Consider the following 21,064-nt stretch of genomic DNA (forward strand, 5'->3'; position numbering starts at 1 on the left):
GCTGCAGTTTATATTTACACATCTTATAAAAGTACTAATTAATAAATAAAATTAATAATAATGCTTAACCAGTACGCCAACGCAAATCTAAAAAAGAAAGTGTCGTAAAATTAAATTACTAATTACAGTAAACGCGTATCTTTTTTAAACTAAAATTACGTGGAGTGAGTAAATTAACTGAGTTTTGTGGTATTCAAACCCATATTTTTTGGTTGAATAGCTGCTCTTCTTTTAAAAGTTTTTGGCAAACATTTCAAATCTCAAAAATATCTAGAGCGTAAAAAGCAAACAAATATTATTTACAAGGAAAGTAAACGAAAGGTACACTCGAGTATATTCACAACGATTCAAACCATTTTTTTCCCTACTCAGCTTTTGTGGTTTCTAATCGCATCGCTAAACTCTAAATTTAACCGTGGCGCAGTCACAGTTTTTAGAAAAGTTAAATTTTCTCAATCGTATTGTCGGTTAAGACTACTTAAAACGCACTACTGTATTGCCTTTATGTTTAAACATTTTATTTTTACCGCCGAACATTAGCAATTGTCGTGCAATCGTGCATGATGATTATTTATCTCTGATTTCTAAAGATTTGGTCGCACACTTTCGAACCTCCTTATGCAAATAAATAGATCAAACAGTCTTCAGCCAAGCAGCAAGTCAGGTTGAGCAAAGGAAAAGAGTTTGAAAAGACACTAAAAAACTTCGAATTAGAAAATACCTTATATAGGTGTTAAAAAACAATTTTTGTACACTGTCCTTTAGTTGTAGTTATACTAACATGAGGATGGTTAACTCATGGCAATTAGTTTAGTCTGTTTACCGTGAATAAAAAAACTCTTTCAAAAACTTTTAAATATTCACAACACGCAGCGGTTTTGCATTTCACAACGATTTATTGCACTTCAAAACTAAAGTAAACGAAAAATCAAGTTGAAAATCAGAAGCACATACAAATGAAACAGTTTATTAAATGTTGCATGCAAAGCCAGCCGAACTTTCAGGGTTGCAAAAAAAGAACTTTGTTAAATGTAACCAGTATTTGCTACATAGCCACTATTGGAATGGGACATATAGTAGGTTTGTTTATTCTAAAACATTTCCGTTGAAAAAGGCACTAGATACCAATACACGATATAGAGCTGCAAGCTATGTTGGCCGCCACAACTATAATGTTGTCATTTATAGCTGTCACTTATGACCGTGCTTGGTTTATGACAAGGTTGACAAAGCGTAACTATTTCTTAACAAATTAATTGTAGCTTTTAACAATTCTGGCATCTTGTGTTGCGCTAGAGAAATGACAATTAACGGTTGCAACGTATACAGCGGCGGCACAGCATACATCTTGATATATACATCAAGATTTCTGTTCTAGCGTTTCCAAAAAAAAACAGATTTCAAAGAAGTCGACGCGTAATACTGAGGACGATTCTTCCACGTGTTCAATTGCTCAGCTTGAGATCGCGACCTTGAATCACACGTGTCTGACCTTCCCCCGACAAACACTGCAAGTGCTCTGCGAAATATATCTTGTAAGTGAATAAGATGAAGAATTTTTAACTTTATTTTTAAAGAGCTACTACCAAGTGCTAAATAGGTGTTACACCTCTTACAGAAGCTTTAAACACATTTTCAACGGGTTTGAATTGTTGGGATGTAACTTAAATTACCAACTGGTTGGGTCCTTTTATCTGGTACATGGAAATATTCTCTCGATTGTATTCTTTCTTGCTACCACTTCACCACCAATGACAATGATTGATTTGACCCCAGTTGATATTTCAATTGCGAAAATGCCAAAGTGTAACTTATAAACATCAGCATTTTTTGCAGCTCAGAACCCGAGGTTTAGAGTTTCCAGGGTCAATACTTTAGCGCAGTGGTTCTCAACCGGGGTGCCGCGGCGTCCTGATGTGCCATTTCTATTACTCAAGGGCACCGAAAGATATTTAAGAATTTTTTAATCTAATTTTCTTTTTTAACTGGTAGGCTTTTAGATACAACTATTTGTGTACGATTAGAGACCATTATATCAAATGACATTTTCCTGCATGTTTTAGGTTGATTGTGTTATTGTTCCAGTTCCATTTATAGTGATATTACAGTGAAATGCTCAACGAAAATTTCGGTCGGGGCGCCGAAAATCTATTTGTTATTTTTGAGGGGTGCCGTAAGCCATAAAAGGTTTAGAATCACTGCTTTAGCGCAATGATTCTCAAACTTTTTCAGTATGTGGCGCACTAAAATAATATTGTAGTTTGGGGCAAATTTTCTGCAAAACAACGCAGTTATTGCCTGACCTTTGTCCTTCGTTCACGGCAAGACAATATAAGTAAATATCGTAACATTATTAGGTATTTCATGGATAGTGTGCATTCAAGTCTCACAGGTTTGTCTGCATTCTTATTTGCAAATTCAAAAGGTTATTGCACAAAATTACTAAGTTCCGCGCCATCGGAATCTCCCAAGGCGCACTTGTGTGCCTCGTAACACAGTTTGAGAATCACTGCTTTATCGCTAGCGAAATGAATTTAGTATATCGTTTTCAACAACTTTGTTTACTGATAGGAATTGATGCCAGGGTTAAGGTAATTCGAATATCACATTGACAATAACGAAACTTCAATAACCATAACGAAATTTAGCAAATGCCAGTTAAGCGCAAGTTTATCGTTTAACCAGTGCCACAAAACTGGAAAAGGTCCAACCGCAATACACGAAGTAGCATACAGTGGGTAATGGATGCTCTTGGTTTGGAGAAAATGCATTTTTGTCTTCAATTAGCAAACTGAGCATTGGGGATTACTGTTTTGATACCTGAGCATGAAAAACATAACAAGTTACACTTTGGAGCATAATGGTTGGAGGTTGTAGTAATACGTAATAAGAATATCAAAGCCCATACAGAAGTGTAGGTATCATTTCGAACGTTTCGAAAAATCTTTATTCATTTTCAACATCAAGTTACACTTTAATTCTAATTTTTGCAACATACTGACCCTGTCTTGTGAAGGAAGGCAGTCGTCGTGAAACGAATGTTGGCAGAGAAAGCACACGATTACCGGAACGTCCAGTGTATGACGAGCTGGATTAAAACAAATCGATAAAATTATGTCGTAAATATGGATTGGACATTTAAGAAAGTGACCTTACTGAGTACAACATGATTATATATTCTTTAATGAAGTAACATCGATTTAGTTTTTTATTTAAGAACGAAAGTTTAGAAACATTTTTGTATAAAACTGACAGTTATTTTTTTCTTTCGCTTTCTTCTAACAAAAAACAGGAAACAACTATAACACGTTATCTGATGAACATAAATCGTTCTCGGTCTTTGAAAAAACAGTGTGACTACGTATTCACGCTATTGCGGCGAAAATGGCACCAAAAGTAAAAAAAAATTCACGAATAATTACAACAGCAACTGACCGTTTTTTGGAAACAAGGTTCTCCCGCACGCGTCGCAGATTCGTTCGTCTGGAACACAAAAACAAAACACAGTCAGCTATTATTAATTTTATATTTTATTTTCGCGTCACTTGGTCGGTGGTGTTAACTATGAAAGTCAAACTAAGGAAAAGGGAATGTCAAACGGGGGAAAAATAAAATTGGCTGTGTTTTTGTGAAGGGTTATTCACGGAAAGTACATCGTTTCGCTACATGTGTAGTGTTAGGGACGTGTAAAAAATCACTTTTGCAAATAAAAGAGCAATTGAATTTGCACACTCATAAATTTCATGGTTTTACAAATGCAAATAAGACAATAAGGCAAGACTGGGGACTAACTACAGTTGTAAAGAGGATTGTTTTGTGAGAATTTGTACAATTTTTCACGTGACAGGCTACATAAGATGGCGAAACTGCATAACAAAGAGCCTAAGTAAAGTAAAACTTGTAACATTTTTTACCAAATGCAACTTATCTTTTTCTGAGGGTCGCTTTGGCTAATACAGCTATGCAATTGCAATTCAATAGAAAACTCAAATGAACACAATGTAAATTATAAACAAAGACAGAGGTCAGCTTACCGTCGACCTTAAGCGGCCTCGTGCTGACCTTGAGCTGCTTCCGCATGAGCGTAATAACGTCGGATGAGAGCACGCGCTTGCACTCGAACCAGAGGGCCGTCTGCATCGAGTAATCCTGAATAGACGGCCAGATTTAAATACTCGCCTGATTCGAATAACATGTCTAGCGCAACAACACGCTGGAGTACGTTGTAAAGTTATTTGAAAAATTGTTGGCCAAAAAAAAATTAAAAAATACAACGGCAGCCGAAAGACGATAAAAAATAATTTTTTAGAAAAATCTGATTTGTACTTTGTATAACTTTCCGTATTTCGAACAAGTGCAATCCATTTTACTCTAGTATTTTGATCAAGTGCCGGTGGCCATTGTTTTCTTAAAAAGTTTCGTAAATAAATGCGAAACAGATTTACAAAAAAGAAACAGTAGAAATTCAAAGCTTTTAAAACGGGTATATAACGGATTGATGTTTAGCTTTAAAAGTCAGACACAAATAACTCATTTAAAGAACTTTTATCTAAACTTAGTAAAAACAGATTCTAATAAAAATTAATTCTGCGGATAAATGGCGACGTCATCGTTAAATGGAAAATCTTTGCCAAATTTCTGATTTTTGATGTAATGCTGTGATTTGAAATCTACTTGCCTAGGCAATAACTTGAACTAGGACTTGGCGTATTGTTCGTTAAAAGAAATTTCCACTAGTTAAAATGACTTGTTTACAATATCGACTTCTGAATATACTGTTGCTGCCAGGCATTGTATAATTATGAAGGGGTTCTTCTAAAAAATATGTATTCAGCGCCGACGTTTCGATTACCTACACGGCTCATAACCAAATTGCCTAAGACACTTCTTATTACCATCCCTATCCGCAAGTCAATTTTTTGCACAAGCGCATGGAAAATTACCTAAAAATGACCTAAGCACTTTTTCTATGAATGGGGATGGTAACAAGGAGTGACTGAAGCAAAAACTTAAAAATAAAATGTGTAAATTTGATTATGAGCGTGACGAGAAGATTACCCGTATAGGTAATCGAAACTTCGGCGCTGAATACATATTTGTCAAGAGAACCCCTTTATAATAATTAATCGACTCCTGAGTTGTAATTTTCGTTCACTCACCTGTAGGATTTTGACGAGTGCGTCGCGGAGTCCGGGTATCTTCATCCCAGTCGGAATCTTCCGGATAAGGATCACCGGATCCACGTGAGTCCCGATGTTCTCCAGCAATCCGCGGATGAACTCTACGCAAATTTCGTCGAGCGCGCATAAGTGGTTAAAAAGTTTTGCTACCTATTGCATTTTTTTAATTATTTTAGCTGTAGTGTGCCCTTTTGCTGCCCTGAAATAATAATAAGCCAGCGATTTTTTAACAAGTCAAGTTAAAAAATCACGTAAAAGAGTTACTCAACCTTCGAACCAGTGTTCGTACAAACATCCTACTTAACACAAACTGTCAAGTGAACTATTATTATTAAAACTCATGTGGTTCCTGTATTCTCCAATTTATAACTATGTCATAAGACGCATGGTTTGGTGACAATATGTCGACCCTATTATTTAAAGCAAAGTCACAAGAAAAAAAGCAATAAAATAAATTATTAAGTAGTTGCACAAAACGTTAGGCACTTTGTTCGAGGTTGATATTTTAGGTTTAAGCTGTTTTGGCTGACAAGTTTTATTGAAACAACCCAGAACATTTTCAACATTAAAAAAATTACTTCCAACGAGCCTGCTATTTTGTGATTGTAGCAGTGCGCAGAAAAAATATAAAGCATAAGGCCATTGTGTGCCTTTAAAAAACACAAATAATATTAGTTCTTAAAAAATATATTTTAACACGCAATGCATGGATCTGTAATATAGCTTTAAATTTGAATGTTTAAGCCAAATGGATCGAGTAAATCGACATCATCTTAACAAAGTCGTTTTAATACGCACTTTATAGTAATGTCTGATACAAGTGTGTATCGTAACTTCTTTTTTAGGATGATGTCGATTTACTCGACCTTTTTGGCTTTAACATTCATTTCCAAGAGACAAACATCATTTTTACCTAAAAAATAATTAACTATATTTTTAAGAGTTATAAGTCCAAAAATATACGTTTCTAACAATAAATCTTATACGAACCTGGTTTGTGGATTGACTTGTCGATGAGTTCGTCCCACAGGTGAGAGTCGTTCTGCTCCTTGCAGAAGTCAACGGCCCGTGACACGTCGTCCTCGTGTTCAGTGATGAGTGACAGGGCACGTGACGCGTTGCCCATTCGACCTGAACCGACAGCCAATCACAAGTGGGTAGGTTTGTTAAAGAGGTGAGATGAATACCAATGAGGAGTCATGGCGTAAAAAATGACAAGAAAAAAACAGGAAATAATAACATTTAGTCGGATTTTATTTATTTCCATTAGGGGCTTATTTTGCACCACTAATAAACTTATATCATGCGAGTATTATAAGTTAAAAAAAATGTTTTCGGAGGACCAGAGGACTCATTCTACAAAAACCGAAATACTCTAAGCATATCTGTTTATTTTATGAACAACGAACACGTCTAGTCAAGTTTAGGTAGAAATCTCGTTACTCGGTCGACTCGAGTAGCCTGATCATTTTCAAGCGGTTAAAAATGGCCCTCTTGTAACTTACCGAGTAGAAACACTTGTTCTTCAACATAGCCCCGCTCCTCGCATATTCTCAGAGCCTCTTCCAGTTCAATGTAGTTGCTACAAAGGGAGTATAGAGGGGTTACATCTGCGCGATAACAGTTTCGATCGGGACTTTAATGTCACATCAATTGTACACAAGAAAAGCAAAAAAGATTTGGTTGTTTGTCTAAGGCGGAATAAAAATACATATGTGCACTGAACGCTGGTTTTGTAGCCCAATCTTATAAACGAACGAGACCAAAACCAATGAAAACATTTTTTTTTAGTTTCCTATAAACAAAAATAAACGAACCTACAAAATTTACAACTTTAGAAGTGTAAGGAAAATGGCCACCCCCTCCATTTTAGATCACAAACCTACTTGCTGACTCAAGTGTTTAACATACTTACGAGCAACAGAACAAAAAAGTATCGTTAAGTTTGGCCAAAAACAGCACGCCTACCCAGCATATGTTGAGTACATACAGCTTGCTACTTTTGCGAGTGAAGAACAAGAATTATACGAACCATTAGATAGAAATCGCTCTTCAGGTATAAGGGTTAATAATTATAACGAGAATGCATGTGCCAGTTTATATACTAAAAAGTAAAAAATAAAAATACTAAAGATAAAAATAATAATTCTAGACATCGCTGAAGTATTCGGTAAGCTGTGACGCGACGGAGTCATCCGATGACTATAGTTTTTATTTTTATTTTTTATATTTATTAGTATGCAAGCTGGCCAACGCATTCTCGTTTGAATTTTGCCCTGATGAGGTCAGCTGGTACCAGGGGCGTATCCAGAAATTCAAAAAGAGGGGGGGTTACGAATTTTCAACTTAGGGAATTCCCCGTTGTTTTTTCGTCTGACGTTAATGACGTCATAAAATAGTGACGGATAGGACGTCATAAAATAGCGATGGTGATGACGTCATGAACAACAAAAAAATCATCCAAAACAGTCAATTAACGTCCAGCAAAAGCGAACATTTAGACGGAAAGCGAACACGTGCGTTATCGACAATCCTACCAGGCGCCAGCTGCGAAACCGCTTAGTGTGCAATCGTTAACTTCAGGCGAAAAACTAAACCAAGACCGTGAAATATGTGTGATTGATTTTGGTAGATCCATGTACGGGACTAGGCTATATTACAAGCACGTCTTTCGCCATCTGCAATACTAAACGGAGTTTTTCCCGAGCGTTTTTTCGATTAGCGCGACATATAAAACTATTTCGAAAAAACGATGTAACTTTAATAGTTATTTAATTTAGTTCAGCGTTTGATAACCGTTTTAAGTTTGGCGCACCTGGCGAGCGAAGCGAGCGCGATTTTTTTTTTTGGTATAACGGCGTTTCTTTTAAATTTCTTGCAAGTTTTTATTACATTGCCGAAAATGAAAAATGTTAAAAAATATATGTCAAATATGTTTGAATACGTTTTCGGTTTGTCCGCGACGCAATTGGCAGCTTTCCACGGCGCAACGGTAAAGAAGCGCTGATCTAGTTCAAAATACAGAAAACGTTAACAAATGGGACGTAGTAAGATCATTCGCGCGAAGCGCGAAAAATTTTCGCACTTGCGTAGTTAAAATAGTCAAAAAGTATTTGAAATGAACTCGTGTATAGTTTGTCAAAGAGGCGACGGGCCCGATACAGTAGGTTGCCGACCCCTGTCTTACACCAACATCTGATATTAACGCAGACAACAAACAGCGAGAAACGTCAGCACCGTCTAACTCGACGTTTTCAGAGAGAAAAAAGCGGAAACCGCTTGATTTATATTATTAATTGTCGAACACACACTTGCTGATTAGCCAACCCGAACGAATAACGAAAGGCGAAAGAGAAAAAATATCTAGCGTTTACGGTCGACCAAACAAAAGACGAAAAACGGCGTTTTGCGTTTGATTTTGGTTTCGCATTAGCTCAAGACGCGTGACCCAATTACATTTAAAAACACGCAGCTTCGGACTGTGAGTAAAACTTCGACAAAAACGAACAAAAAACAATAATGTCACTTACGAAAAGGGGGGGGGGTCCGAACCCCCAAACCCCCCCCCCCCCCCTGGATACGCCACTGGCTGGTACCTGCTACCGAAACGTCGGTTTATACTTCGTTTGCACCAGAAGACCGATTTCTATCTATTAATAAATTGCCTGGTGGAGCTAAGTCTACACGAACTATTGTACAAGTGCGTTTACCTTGACCTGAGGAAGGGGAGCAAGCGCTTTCGATCGAATTCGGCGTAAAGTCGAATCTGCAGCGAGTGATAATCCCCGCCAAGGTGCGAGTCGCGGAGGAACAACGCGTTAAGGTACTGCGGATGAATATTAAAAAAATTTAGAGCGGGAGAAAGAAAGATAAGAAAAAGGCAAACGACAAGAAAAACGAGTTAGGCGAGAATGCCAAGCGCTAATGGTTCCGCCTTAGCACTAGCAGTCAAGAAGGAGCTTGATTGAATAACAAGATGCTTTTTTATGGTTTAAGATTTCAGGGGGAAAAATCGACTGATCTTACCTTGTGCAGATGACTCGGCTTGTCTTTGAGCTCAGCAACAACTTTGTCGATCTAGAAATGAAATAAACTATGACGTTTATACACAGTACGCAAGTTGTTGTATTTAACTGACGAATGCCCGTTTAAAACACAAAAAATCCGGATAAAATTCAAGCATTAGCAAAAACATCATGCCGAACGAAAACCAAAGGAAAAAACATAAAACGACATAAGTTTGTATTATATACCCCTTTTTCATTGTCAAATATCCCAACGATATATTCCGTAGTGGCTTACAGGTGAAGTTAGGTAATTTGATTACTTTTTAAGACATCTCGGTTAGCCAGTGTAATTGCTTTTCAGTAGCTTTATATTTAAGTCGGTGAAAAGTTTACGAAACAAACAGAAATTACAGAAATTGCTACAAAAGCAAATTCACTGTATGGCAGATTTAAGCAAACTCACATAATCATTACAATTTTAGGTCAAAAGTTTTAAAAGTCAAAAGTGAGAAGATGCCACGCCGAAGCGCCGAAATTTGGGTCGGTCAGTTTTTACGCAAAAAAGTGCCCGCAAGGTTGGTAACGTTGCAAAAAGTGCTTTCCGCTTCATTGACGACCACAACAAAAGAGTACGGAAGGCAAGTCGCAATGCGCAATGATTTACAATTAGCCAAACGACTGTATGTTAATTTCGACCAACTTTACACAGCGGCGTTTAGCTGCGCCATGCTACGATTGATCATAGGGCAGGGGTGTCCAAAATCGCAAGCATTTAGGGCCAAAATATGGTTTGCGTAGTATTTGCGGGACACGCATAGTAAACGATAAACTTCTGTGTTGGAATTTTTTGTTTAGGCTTGTAAAATTTCCTTGGGTTTTAGTGCTTGATTTTGCGTGCCACACATATTAGGCTTTGAACACCCTTTCGAATATTAATTTAATGTCGTGAAACTTTTTTAGAGGTTATTTTTCAATTTTAGGATCTCATGTCCAGGGGTTCTTAGACTGGGGTCCGTGGACCCTTGGGGTACGTGTCTTAATTTAACGGGGTCCATGAAAGCCTAATTAAAATCTTGATGTATAATTTATTAAAATAAACTTTTTAAAATAAAAGAGTTTTATAGAAATAAAGCTTTGGCGAAAAAAAGCTTTTGGCGTTTCTTACGACTACTTGTTGTACGATGTGATATCTGAAAATACAGGCCGACCCTGGTCCAAACGAAATTTAAACTGTTTTTAGAGGGGGTCCGCGTTAAAAAATGCTCAAGAATGTCCAACTGCAATTCTCACCGACACATATTCCATGTGGTCGAGTAGCAGCTCTATAGCTTCGCTGTTGTTCAACTGCATTAGGGGCAAGACGTTTTCCTGAAACGGGAAAGAAAATTTGTATGTTTTTAAGACATAAAGTTTTATTTTTGTTTCGTGCAACTAATAACTTAAATGTGGGTGACATGATTAGGAATATATTTCGAGTATCATTTTTTAAAATGGTTTAATAATTTTAAACATTTCAAGCGAAAGTTTTATTAACTTGATTTTGGTGTGATAAATGTATACTGCAATTACTGCATGTATAGGGAATTAAACTAAAACATAAGAAACTTGTTTTGTGTTGCTCACTGGATGAATACAACTTAAATCGTTTTTCATTCCTTATTAGCACAAAAAACATACTTTTTTAGGAAATTGTTTTATTGTACAGCATAAATTAAATTGTCAATACTAAAAAAAAATTAGGTCTTAGACTTAGACCATGACCAGAATGGGACAGTAAATTAAAACGTTGGTTAGACTTAATGATATTCTATAACTCGTAAGTTGCGCAATTTATTTTTGGCAAACCTGTAGGGCTTTGTAGAGCCTGTGTTTTCTGATGAGCAAAATTGAGTCTTTGTGCTGCTGGCGAAGGTAGATTGAAAGCGCCTGTTCGAACTGCTGGTCGGCAACGTATCTACATTAGAACTTGCAATATATGCCAGGATTTTCCAGGTAGAACACACACTTGTAAATAGAAGGTTCGAAACGAAAACGAAACGTATAGTTTACGTACAGTTGCACAAACGCACAAACAGGATTTTGCGCTGCGATCAAAAGTAAGTAAAACGGGTTGACGCTACAGTTAAAGCAGATTACTGTTTTTTGAAGCACATTTTTTAGTTTTAGTAAAAAAAAGTGCCAAAAATTACACTTTTGTAAAGCAGATAACACTGATTAAGTAATTTGAAAACGTTCAATATTAATTTTGTCGGCTAAAAAAGGCAAATAGTACAGGATAATGTTTAAAGCGTGGATACGACGAAATCCTCTCATACCAAAAATGGCAAACGGTAAAAAAAACTTTAACTGTGTGTGCCAAGCACGAGATCATTATGAGTCTAAACTAATAGGTTAGGTAACAAAAGTAGAACGTAGGGTTCATTCAGGGATTTATTTGTCGGGCGCCACTATATCTGAACTTCAATAAACCTAAATTAAAATGACGAAACGACCCAGGGACAACTCACAACTTAGCGAGCGCTTCAAGCAGTATTTTGTTACGCGGGGTTCGATCCAGGTACTTAAGCACGCTGTTGGCCATCGTGCGGATGTTGTAAACGTCGCTTGGCCACCGCGAGAGGAGCTCAAGAAACCGCTGTTGAAAAAAAAAACGATTAAGGGTTGTAATAACGGTTATGGTATATGATTCGTATGATCACAGAAAACCAAGTCGCCTAATGAAAGGTAAAAAACGCTGCTAGCACTTTTAAAAGGGAAGTTAATTCAGGGTAGCTATATATTTCTGAAAAAAATATTCAAAAACTATAGCTATCAAACACTTTTGAAAGAGTAAAAATTGGATCGCGTAACATTTTTTTTAATAAAAATCAAAAATCTGTTTGAATGGCACGATCAATACATAAAACAAGTTTAAGATATTGGTCTACTTAAATTAAAAGGTTTGTTCAAATATAACCCGAAAAACAAAGGCTAGCTAATAAAAAAAAAATAAAACAACTACTGTATATTATCCCTTTTTAACAAAACAAGTATTTTTAGCTACTTTTTTTCAAAACAAAAATATTTTTAGCCACTTTCTCAGAGAATAACAACCAACTCGCAGTCGAAACCACAGTTCAGCGATCATGCAATATAAATTACAGAAAACTACTTGAAATATTAGACCAACACACTATCAACACATTTACATTGTGGTCGTTCCTCAGAAAATCATTGAGCACCATTTCGTGACACTTTGGCGCCAGCCGGTGGTCACCGATTGGGAGGGAATAGGCGATGATTGACAGCTTACCGACCGCGGCAAATCTGAAGAGCTAAAAGACATGACAGTTTTTTTAATATTATAAGTGATTGTCGTTCATTAATGCTGATAGTACGCGAATTAACAAGTTACTGGCAGGGTATCGGTAATCCGCTAGTATTGTAAGCCGTTATTTTAGTAAAGGAACTTATTTAAAAACTGTAGAGTATATGTAACCGGCAAAGGTATTTCTCGAAAACAAAGGTTACAATCGGGCCTTAATTATCTTCTCATGACTGCCTTTATCTCAATGTATTTCATGTAAGGTTTGTACCTGCACTTTATTAAGTAAAAAGCTTTTCGTCAAGCGGCTAGGAAAAAATGCTCAAAATTATTGGTCAGAAAATAAGCAAGGAACCATTTAAAGTTGTTTTTTCGACTCACAATGTCTTCCCAGAGCGGGATGTTGATTCGGAGTATGTCCTGACAGTTTTTGGCCGCCTCTTCGAACGAGCCGTTGTCTAGGAGATAAGAGAGGTAGGCGAGACCAACTTCCTGTGAAACGTTTTATTTCATTCACGAGAAGGTTAACAAACGCTTTGTCATCGTCATTGCGGACTATTAAAAATCGACGAAATTGCTTCAGGAATTAAAATTCCAACCGTACCTAGCGGTGTTGTTATGACTTAAGTTAATGACTTGACTTTGACTTGAGTCACTGTTTTCAAATTACTTGACTTGACTTAAGTCTTGTGGGCAAAATAACTTTACTTTACTTCAGTCTTTTGCACAAATGACATGACTTGACTTAAGTCTTTTAGACAAATGACCTGAGTGAAATGAGGTATGTTCATAAGGCATTTTTTTATAAATTTTATTTATCCTAATTTTTGCACATAAAAACATTTTTATTGCTGTATATTGCGTTTTTGGTATTTTTTTAGTTGGGTTATTGCTCATAACAATCGGACGAAAACGTGTAATTTGTATGACAAGGACTTGACTTGTTATTTATTAAAAAATACTTGACTTGGACTCAAGTTATTTTACAAATGACTTTACAACACTGGTATCTAGCATCCGCCTACTTTGTTATTGGGATTTACCAGGTTCAGTTACGTCAAAAAAATCTATCCTTTCTTTTGGGGAGCCCCTGAAGGTAGCGATAAAGCAGAAACCAGTAAGAAAATATCGGAACGAGTAAGTCGAACTCACGACCGTCGTTTAGCGCGACCACAGTTCTAGCGACACAGCTATCAAATCAGCTGCTTAGTAAGCTAAGAACGCGCAACTGTGCTACAGTCGCAATCTAATAAAGCGGGCAATTTTTCCTGTGTTGTTGTGAACAAGACCAACTACGAGTAAAGCAGTTAAACTGATTTAAAATTAAAACGTCCTGCACTAAGTTGTTGCCATTTTTATAAGTCAATCCAACTGGAATTGTTAAAAAATAGTTAAACTATTAAAAATTGGTAGCTCATTAACTTCCGAGTTTGTACCACCAAATTTAAAAGTGACACTACCTTGAATCTATTGGGTACAAGTCAAGGCCAACTGATTTTATTTAAGTTAGGTAAAGTCTAAAAAGAGAAAAATGGAAAGGAGAAACTCCGCCTTAAATCAAGTCATTGGAAAACGTGACCACAATAAACTCACGTCCACGCAATTGCAACACTGTTTTCTCAATCTCCGTTAACAGTGTTCGGTAAAAGTTTTCAGGTTCTATGTGAGTCCAACTAAGTATTCGACTTAAACCGCTTAAATTCTAGTCAAGTCATTTCTCCCAAAAGACTTGAGTCTAGTCAAGCGAAAACAACGATATAAATAAAGCATAACTCAATATATTACAACACTAGGTTTTTTTTTAAAAAGTCCGATAAAGTGCGATTCTTTTAATGTTTTTTCTAGTTTCGTTTGAATTTGACAAAACAGTAAACAAACGTTAGAGCAGGGGTTCTTTAACATTTTTTTACCGCGGATCCCTAAATTATTTTTTTGCTTCGCGTAGACCACGTTTGGCAAGAAATTTTCACAGATGACGTCATAAATTCACAATCACAATTTTAATCTCAGAAATCCACTGTTTCAAAAAAAACACGTGAAAGTGAAATGTAGTCTTAATACATTCAGTGCAAAACCGTTTTATTTTTAACTAAACCTTTTTCTTAAAAAAAATTCATTATTTCTTAAATATAGGACCTACAAAAACATTCCAACTAGGCCATCATGGACCCCCTAAAACTTGTTCACGAACCCCAAGGGGTCTATGGACCCCAGTTTACGAATCCCAGAGTTGGAGCTTAACAACATTGCCTACCTGGTAGGTGTGTTTTTTCAGTCGCTTTCCGTTCGCCTTAACGGCCTCTAGCGCCTCCCGGTGGCGGTTAATCTGCATGAGCCAAGTGATTCGGTCGTCCTCGTCCCGCTGTTGGGCGACCACGATGTCTTTGGGCGAGACCACGTACAGTTCATTCGCATCGTAAGCTAAGCAGCAAGTCAAACTGTTTTTTGTGAACTTTTACGACACTTTTTATATATTTTTTTTCCGGTTTTATTTTCGAGCATTTTGTTGTTAGTCTCGACGTTTTTGTAAAATTTGTTTTTCTACACGCTGTTTTCCATTGCAGAACAAGAAGTAGAGAACCTTTGGTAATTTTTTCCGTTATTATATAATGTTTTATGTTTTACTACATATAAAGTTTCAAATATATATATATATACTTTAACAACATGTCATATCCCTTCTGCACGGTGCATCGATTGTCAATAAAAAATAATTTCTTATATAAAACATCCCAAGGTTTTTAGAAGCAGTTTTAGTTCAGTCGACATCTTTGTTTAACGTTGTAAAATAAAAAAATAAACAATACACAAACACTGCTTGCCGACTAAATGATTTCAGTGTGAGACTGCCTATAGTTCACATTAATTGATGGCGTTTCATTGTTTGCATTTTATGAAGTATTCAAGTATTTTTTCAAAGTTTCTACAAAAATAAATTCGATGACCTACAATATTAGTTGGCCAACCTAAGCTTAGCTTCTAATCTTCGTGTAAAAAGGGTTAATCATCACTGACCTAAGCCATAGTCATTACACCTGAAGCTCTGGTATCCCCGGATTGACAAAGCGTCCCTAGACATCTCGACGTAACCGTCTCTGTTTTTGCGATCGGGCTCCAGAATTCGAAGTTCAGGTCGCAGAGCGTGTTTTTCTTCGGGCGAATTTTCGACTGCAGAAAATGGAAAAAGTCTTGGGTATTTCGCGAGACCACTGCGGCTTACTGGCTACAGTAAGAGTTGAGCAATCTGGCGATGTACGTTATACCAGAGATAAGCGATCTTTTTTATGTGATACAGAACATAAGGGTAGAGGCGTTAATTTAGACACCAGCCTTCAGTAAAAACACAAATATTATGTACACGCAATAATCCTAAAATTCGTTCTGTCCTTACAACGCCGCGGCTTTTGTGTTGGCCCGAGGCTTACCTTACAACTTTAACGGGCTAACCTGCATAAACAACGAAAACTTTCATTGTTTTACGCTGAGGTTGTTTAAAGATAATAAAAATTCAAGCGTAATAAACTTATTTGCAAACCTAACACTTTAAACAGACTTCTCAAACGAATGTTAACCGTTTAAATTTCTTTTTTATGGTTTGAATTTATATGGGGGTAATTTTACTATTTTGGGAAAATAAAACAATTGTTTTCCCACTGGTCAGTTATCCATTTTTACGAATTTCTTGTGGACATCCACTGATTAATGATTTTAACACAAAACCATAAAATCAGCTATAAAATAAGAAAAGTGAAACGTTTGTTTACGATGGTAGCTATAAGATTTCTTTGTCATTATCTCAGGTACTGGTAATATAACTCAAAAATAATTTTGTACCTATTGTTATGATAAACAGCCCCATTCATTAATAAATTGTCAAACTTATTCTCTTAAGTAGTTCTATTTTACGTATAATTTAACATTTAAACGATGGAAAAAGCTTTAATTACCTGGTTCCTCGTTTAGTTCTTCGCGTGAAACAACAAAAGCAAGTGCAACAATTTGGTCACCGAGAGGTGCTATACCGCAACATGCAAAGTCAGTTTTAAGCAGGTGCGCTAAAATTTTAAAAAAAAGAAGAGAAAAAGAGGTTAAATTTTGGACACTGTGTTGGAAAACTATGTTGTTTTTCATTATTTAGTTTATTTAGTGATAATAATTTAAAAAGCCGATGACTATGATAGTATTAACTATAGTATGTTTTAAAACAATAACACAAATTTACACTTACTAATGACACAGTACTTTGATCCATCCATATCTTTCCCGGGCTTGTGGCGAATTTCACAAATCTTAATAAAAGTAATAAATCGTATCATGTGCCATCCATAACTGTCCACCACTTAATCCAGGATTAAATTTTAAATTAATTCCTTTGGAGCAGACAGCAGATAATGCATAATTTTTTTCAAAGTAGATTAAACTTTGGCTGGTTACACTATTGTATTACCTAAGTTCAAAAAAATATGATTTAGTTATATACATATTGCATGAAAAATGCATATTGCATGAAATGCAAAACTAATTTAAGTCGCTCTTTGCAACCAGTGGGCTATGAAGATATTTAAGGTTGGCCTCTTAATCATTTTAGGCATTGCATACGAGATATAGCGAAGGCGTTAAAGAAGTAAATTACACTTTTTAATTGTCTGCCAAACCTTTTTAGATTCAAAACAAATTCACTGTAATCGTGGGTCATAAGGAAAACAACTTTGAGAAACTTTGAAATGGTTTGCTTTGATCAACTGATTGCGGCTGCCCCTCTAAAGGCTTCCGGTGTACTATGATGTGTGTGCCGTTATTAATGGTCAATACGACATCTGAAAGGGCCATATCACAATTGTACACACTTGCATATGGTGAATACTTTAGTGTTCAAGAAGCACTGTTATAATTCTACATATAATCATCGACTTGCTAACCTTTATATCATTAAACCATCCCACAAGGAGGTGGTCATCGTCCTTCCACGTAATATGGGCAGGGTAAATTTCGGGTCGGACATTGATCTCCGAGGAATTGGCGCCACTCGATCTAGGAATGTGGGAGATCCGACGCTTCTGCTTGGTGTCGTAAATTTTCACGCCCTATACAGAAGGGACCTCACGATAATGCACTAGGCCAGGGGTTCTTAAACTAGGGTCCATGGAACCCTTTGGGGTCCGTGAACTAGATTTAAGAGGTCCATCAGACCTAATTGAAATATTAGTGTATATTGATAAAGTAATCAAATTTTTATAGAAAACAGTTTAATTAAAAATAAAACGGTTTTGCAGTGAATGTATTTAGACTTTATTTCACTTTCATGTCTTTGGACCGAAATCAACAGATTTATGAAGTCTGTTTGTATTGTGACGTCAATTTATGACATCTTTCTTGAAATTTCCTTGGATACTGTGGTTCACGCAAAGCAAAAAAATTTGGGGTCTCTGGTAAAAAAAGTTTAACAACCCCTGCACAAGGCTTATGTTTGATGTGAGAACCACAGTTCAATTAACCATATGTCAAATCAGTTAAATTTTAATGGACTTGAGCAACAAATGAACTTAATGACACTTAATAAGAAAAATTGTTCTGTAATGCTGTTTTATTACTTCTACTATGTATACAACAAATCTAGCCTTTTCTGAAATCGCTTTTTGAGCATTGATAAGGCTTATGTAATGTAGCAAGCATTGGCATTATGATTGTTCCTCGTCTGTGCCAACAGCTCTGTTGGTTGAGCGACCGGTATGGCTTGAGGTTGTGAGTTCAAACCTCACCACAGGATAGTTGTTTTTTTTTAGCCTGCCTTGCTTGCACACATTTGATTAACGGATTCAGTTAGTGTGTATAAGTCATAACTGATATGTAACATATTGTATAAACTGAAATACCAGGTCATTTGCCCAGGCAATTAGATTGGCCCGCCATTTGATGTTGCGAATCAAACCCTCCCCAGCGTGCAGTTGTGATTGCTGGGTTCTGCGAAGCCAACTTCTTTCACTGAGCAGAAGGCGGTCGGTCCCAAACACTATCTGCTTGGACGAACTTTTCATGTAGTTTGGCTCCAAGGCAACCGACTAAAAACAAGAGGTTTGAAATTGAGCAAAACGATTTATAGGATTTAGAAAGATTTAAATCGTTATTGTATAACAAATTTTGTTTAAACTTCTTTATAATAAAAGGCAATAGGCACATGTATCAAAACAATATTTTATGCTAATAAAATTAACAATACTAGTAGAAAAGCACACTATTTCTCTTCATATGATTCCTTGCATTTCTTATACACCTAGAATCAACTAGCTTAATAACCCCTTATATTTTATATTTTAACACTCTTATCTCTCTTATATGTTTTCTTTTCTATAGTTGTTGATTTATGACAACACATAAACAGTATGTCATTCTAAGATACTCAAAACTTCAAATATGAGGAAGTTTTTTTTCCTTCAGGAGTAAATACCTTTACAGGAGTATCAACGGTGATAAGCTGATTGTATTCGTCAGAGTACAAGCCGGATACACAAACAACACCATCATCTGAGCAACTGGCCACATAGTCACCTGTCTGATCCAGAGCAATTCCTGTAATGGTCGTAGTGTGCTGCAAGGCGAAGTACAAGAAGCAATTATAAACCAAGAGGAAATTAAAAAAAAAGTGAATCTTTGTTAGAAATAAAATAAAATTTAATCTAAATAGTGCTGTCTAAGTTGACTGTGTGGTAGTGATTTCCAGCCTTTTTTAGTCATGGGCCCCTTCCAAAACTTTGCCTCAAATTCTTTAGACTAAACTTCAGAAATAATTTTGCATAGTATGCATCTGTTTATAAATACTGACAAACTTTACAAGCAATATTCTAATCAAATTTAAATAAAAAACACCAACAGTTAAACTTAACAACTGCTGCCTTACATTTTGAAAATATATTTCAATTTACGTCTTTGTATGGACCCTTTGGTTGGTGAGAACCAATATGACAAGGAATAAAAAAGATACACATTTCAATAAAAACTATGGATTTTTTGGTATACTATATGGCTGAAAATGTTATGCTTACTGATGTAAACTGTTTATTGGTTATGTTGTTTCCTTGATGGTCAAGAATGTGGATGGTTCCCCAATGAGTGCCAAGAGCAACAAACTATTAAAAACAAAACAATCTATTCACATAAAGTGTCTGTCAGCCAAACAATAATATATTTTTAGCTCATATTTCAACAAATAAACAAATTAATAACATTTTAAAACAAAGTGATAAAGCACAGCAAGTTCAATAGTCATTAAAAAAAAACTATTTATATGTAGCCTTTTCAGGCATTACTTCACAACTTAACACAATAAACGTGATCGGTGTCCACTGACATGTAAACAACGCCCAGGCGAGTAGGTTTGTCGTTTCATGATTTATTCTACTTTATGTTATTCTATTTGAATAAGATTTTTCTTATGGCTTGAATCTTCGTGTTACAGTACAGTGTGTACCGAGATTTGCCATTATACTTAACGAACAATGTTAACTGAGTGAAGTGACTCTGTCGAGTTCATAAAGTTAAGGACAGGTAGTTTAGCGGCCTCCTCCTTGAAGTCAGGTGTAACAAGGAACACGTAAGAGACTTAGGCAGCCGTTGGCCCTCGCCTTAAGGGCCAGTGCCTAATTTACCCGAAGCAACCCTCAACGATAAATATATATTATATATGGGATAGCATACAGTCTTCAGTACGTGGCAGGTGCAGACGCCAGATTTTTCCCAGCAATTTATGTCAACATCTGAATTAGTATATGGCACAAGTATAGTTCGAAAAAAGGAAGTAAAGGTTGAGTTGTAGTAGGATTTCCAGCCTCGTGTGTCCCAAAAAAACAAGATTGCACACCTGAAAACTTTAACATGTGTCATTGAACCTCTGAGACAAAAAGTTCTATGAAAAGCAGACTGGTGTGGCGTTACACAAAAGTAGCAAAAATATTTTAATTTAAAAACACTTAAAATCAAACCTTGGTATGTAGAGCAATACAGGCGGCTGCATCCTTTTTAAGTATCTCTAAAAGGTCATTTCCCATCCGTTCGTACTTCAGCTGCGGCTCTTCCCAATCATCCTAATAAAAGTTCAAAATTAAAAAATTGACATCTTGTGTTTTTAGGCCTACAATAACTTATATTTTTCGATTTGCTGTAGTGTACATGAGGTTATAAACAACATTGTTTGGCATGTGTTTTTTCTTGTACCTCTGATTCTTCGCTGCTGCTCGATGACATGGCGTCCATCATAAAATACAAAGAATAAACAAACAAGAGAGGCTTCAGTTAGTTAAAAATATGATATATAACCAACTTTATATTCTCTAATAAAAGAAAAACATCAGTTAAAATTAGAGCGTTAACAAAGTAAGATTATTAACATACCATAGAAATCGTAAAATAACTTGGATATAACAAAAATACGCACAAAACTTGTAACAAAACAATTTCAAAGAATAAATATCTAATAGAATTAAGAAAAAAAACAATAAGTAATTCGAAAATTACTTACGTTTGGATTAAACACCTTTTATACTAAGTAACTAGGCAGCATATGTGTAGGTAAGATTTCT

General features: G+C 36.1%; 1 protein-coding gene across 1 annotated transcript; it reads right to left on the bottom strand.

The window, feature by feature from the left end:
* Positions 1 to 1,220: 1,220 nt before the first annotated feature.
* Positions 1,221 to 20,817, bottom strand: LOC146157360 (vacuolar protein sorting-associated protein 41 homolog). Its single transcript, XM_083386861.1, has 24 exons — positions 20,700 to 20,817; positions 20,468 to 20,569; positions 19,532 to 19,615; positions 18,937 to 19,077; positions 18,365 to 18,550; positions 17,411 to 17,575; positions 16,720 to 16,780; positions 16,439 to 16,546; positions 15,507 to 15,659; positions 14,746 to 14,912; positions 12,873 to 12,983; positions 12,376 to 12,501; positions 11,695 to 11,822; positions 11,033 to 11,141; positions 10,478 to 10,555; positions 9,207 to 9,257; positions 8,891 to 9,006; positions 6,686 to 6,762; positions 6,171 to 6,311; positions 5,160 to 5,281; positions 4,035 to 4,149; positions 3,436 to 3,483; positions 3,003 to 3,088; positions 1,221 to 1,519 (listed from the first exon to the last, which is right to left on the bottom strand). Exons 1-24 carry the CDS (start codon positions 20,739 to 20,741, stop codon positions 1,478 to 1,480), a joined length of 2,559 nt encoding a protein of 852 aa, XP_083242987.1. The 5' UTR covers positions 20,742 to 20,817; the 3' UTR covers positions 1,221 to 1,477.
* Between the last annotated feature and the right edge of the window lie 247 nt (positions 20,818 to 21,064).

The sequence above is a fragment of the Ascidiella aspersa genome, chromosome 4 (genome assembly GCF_963924565.1).
Source record: "Ascidiella aspersa chromosome 4, kaAscAspe10.2, whole genome shotgun sequence".
Taxonomy (NCBI): domain Eukaryota; kingdom Metazoa; phylum Chordata; class Ascidiacea; order Phlebobranchia; family Ascidiidae; genus Ascidiella; species Ascidiella aspersa.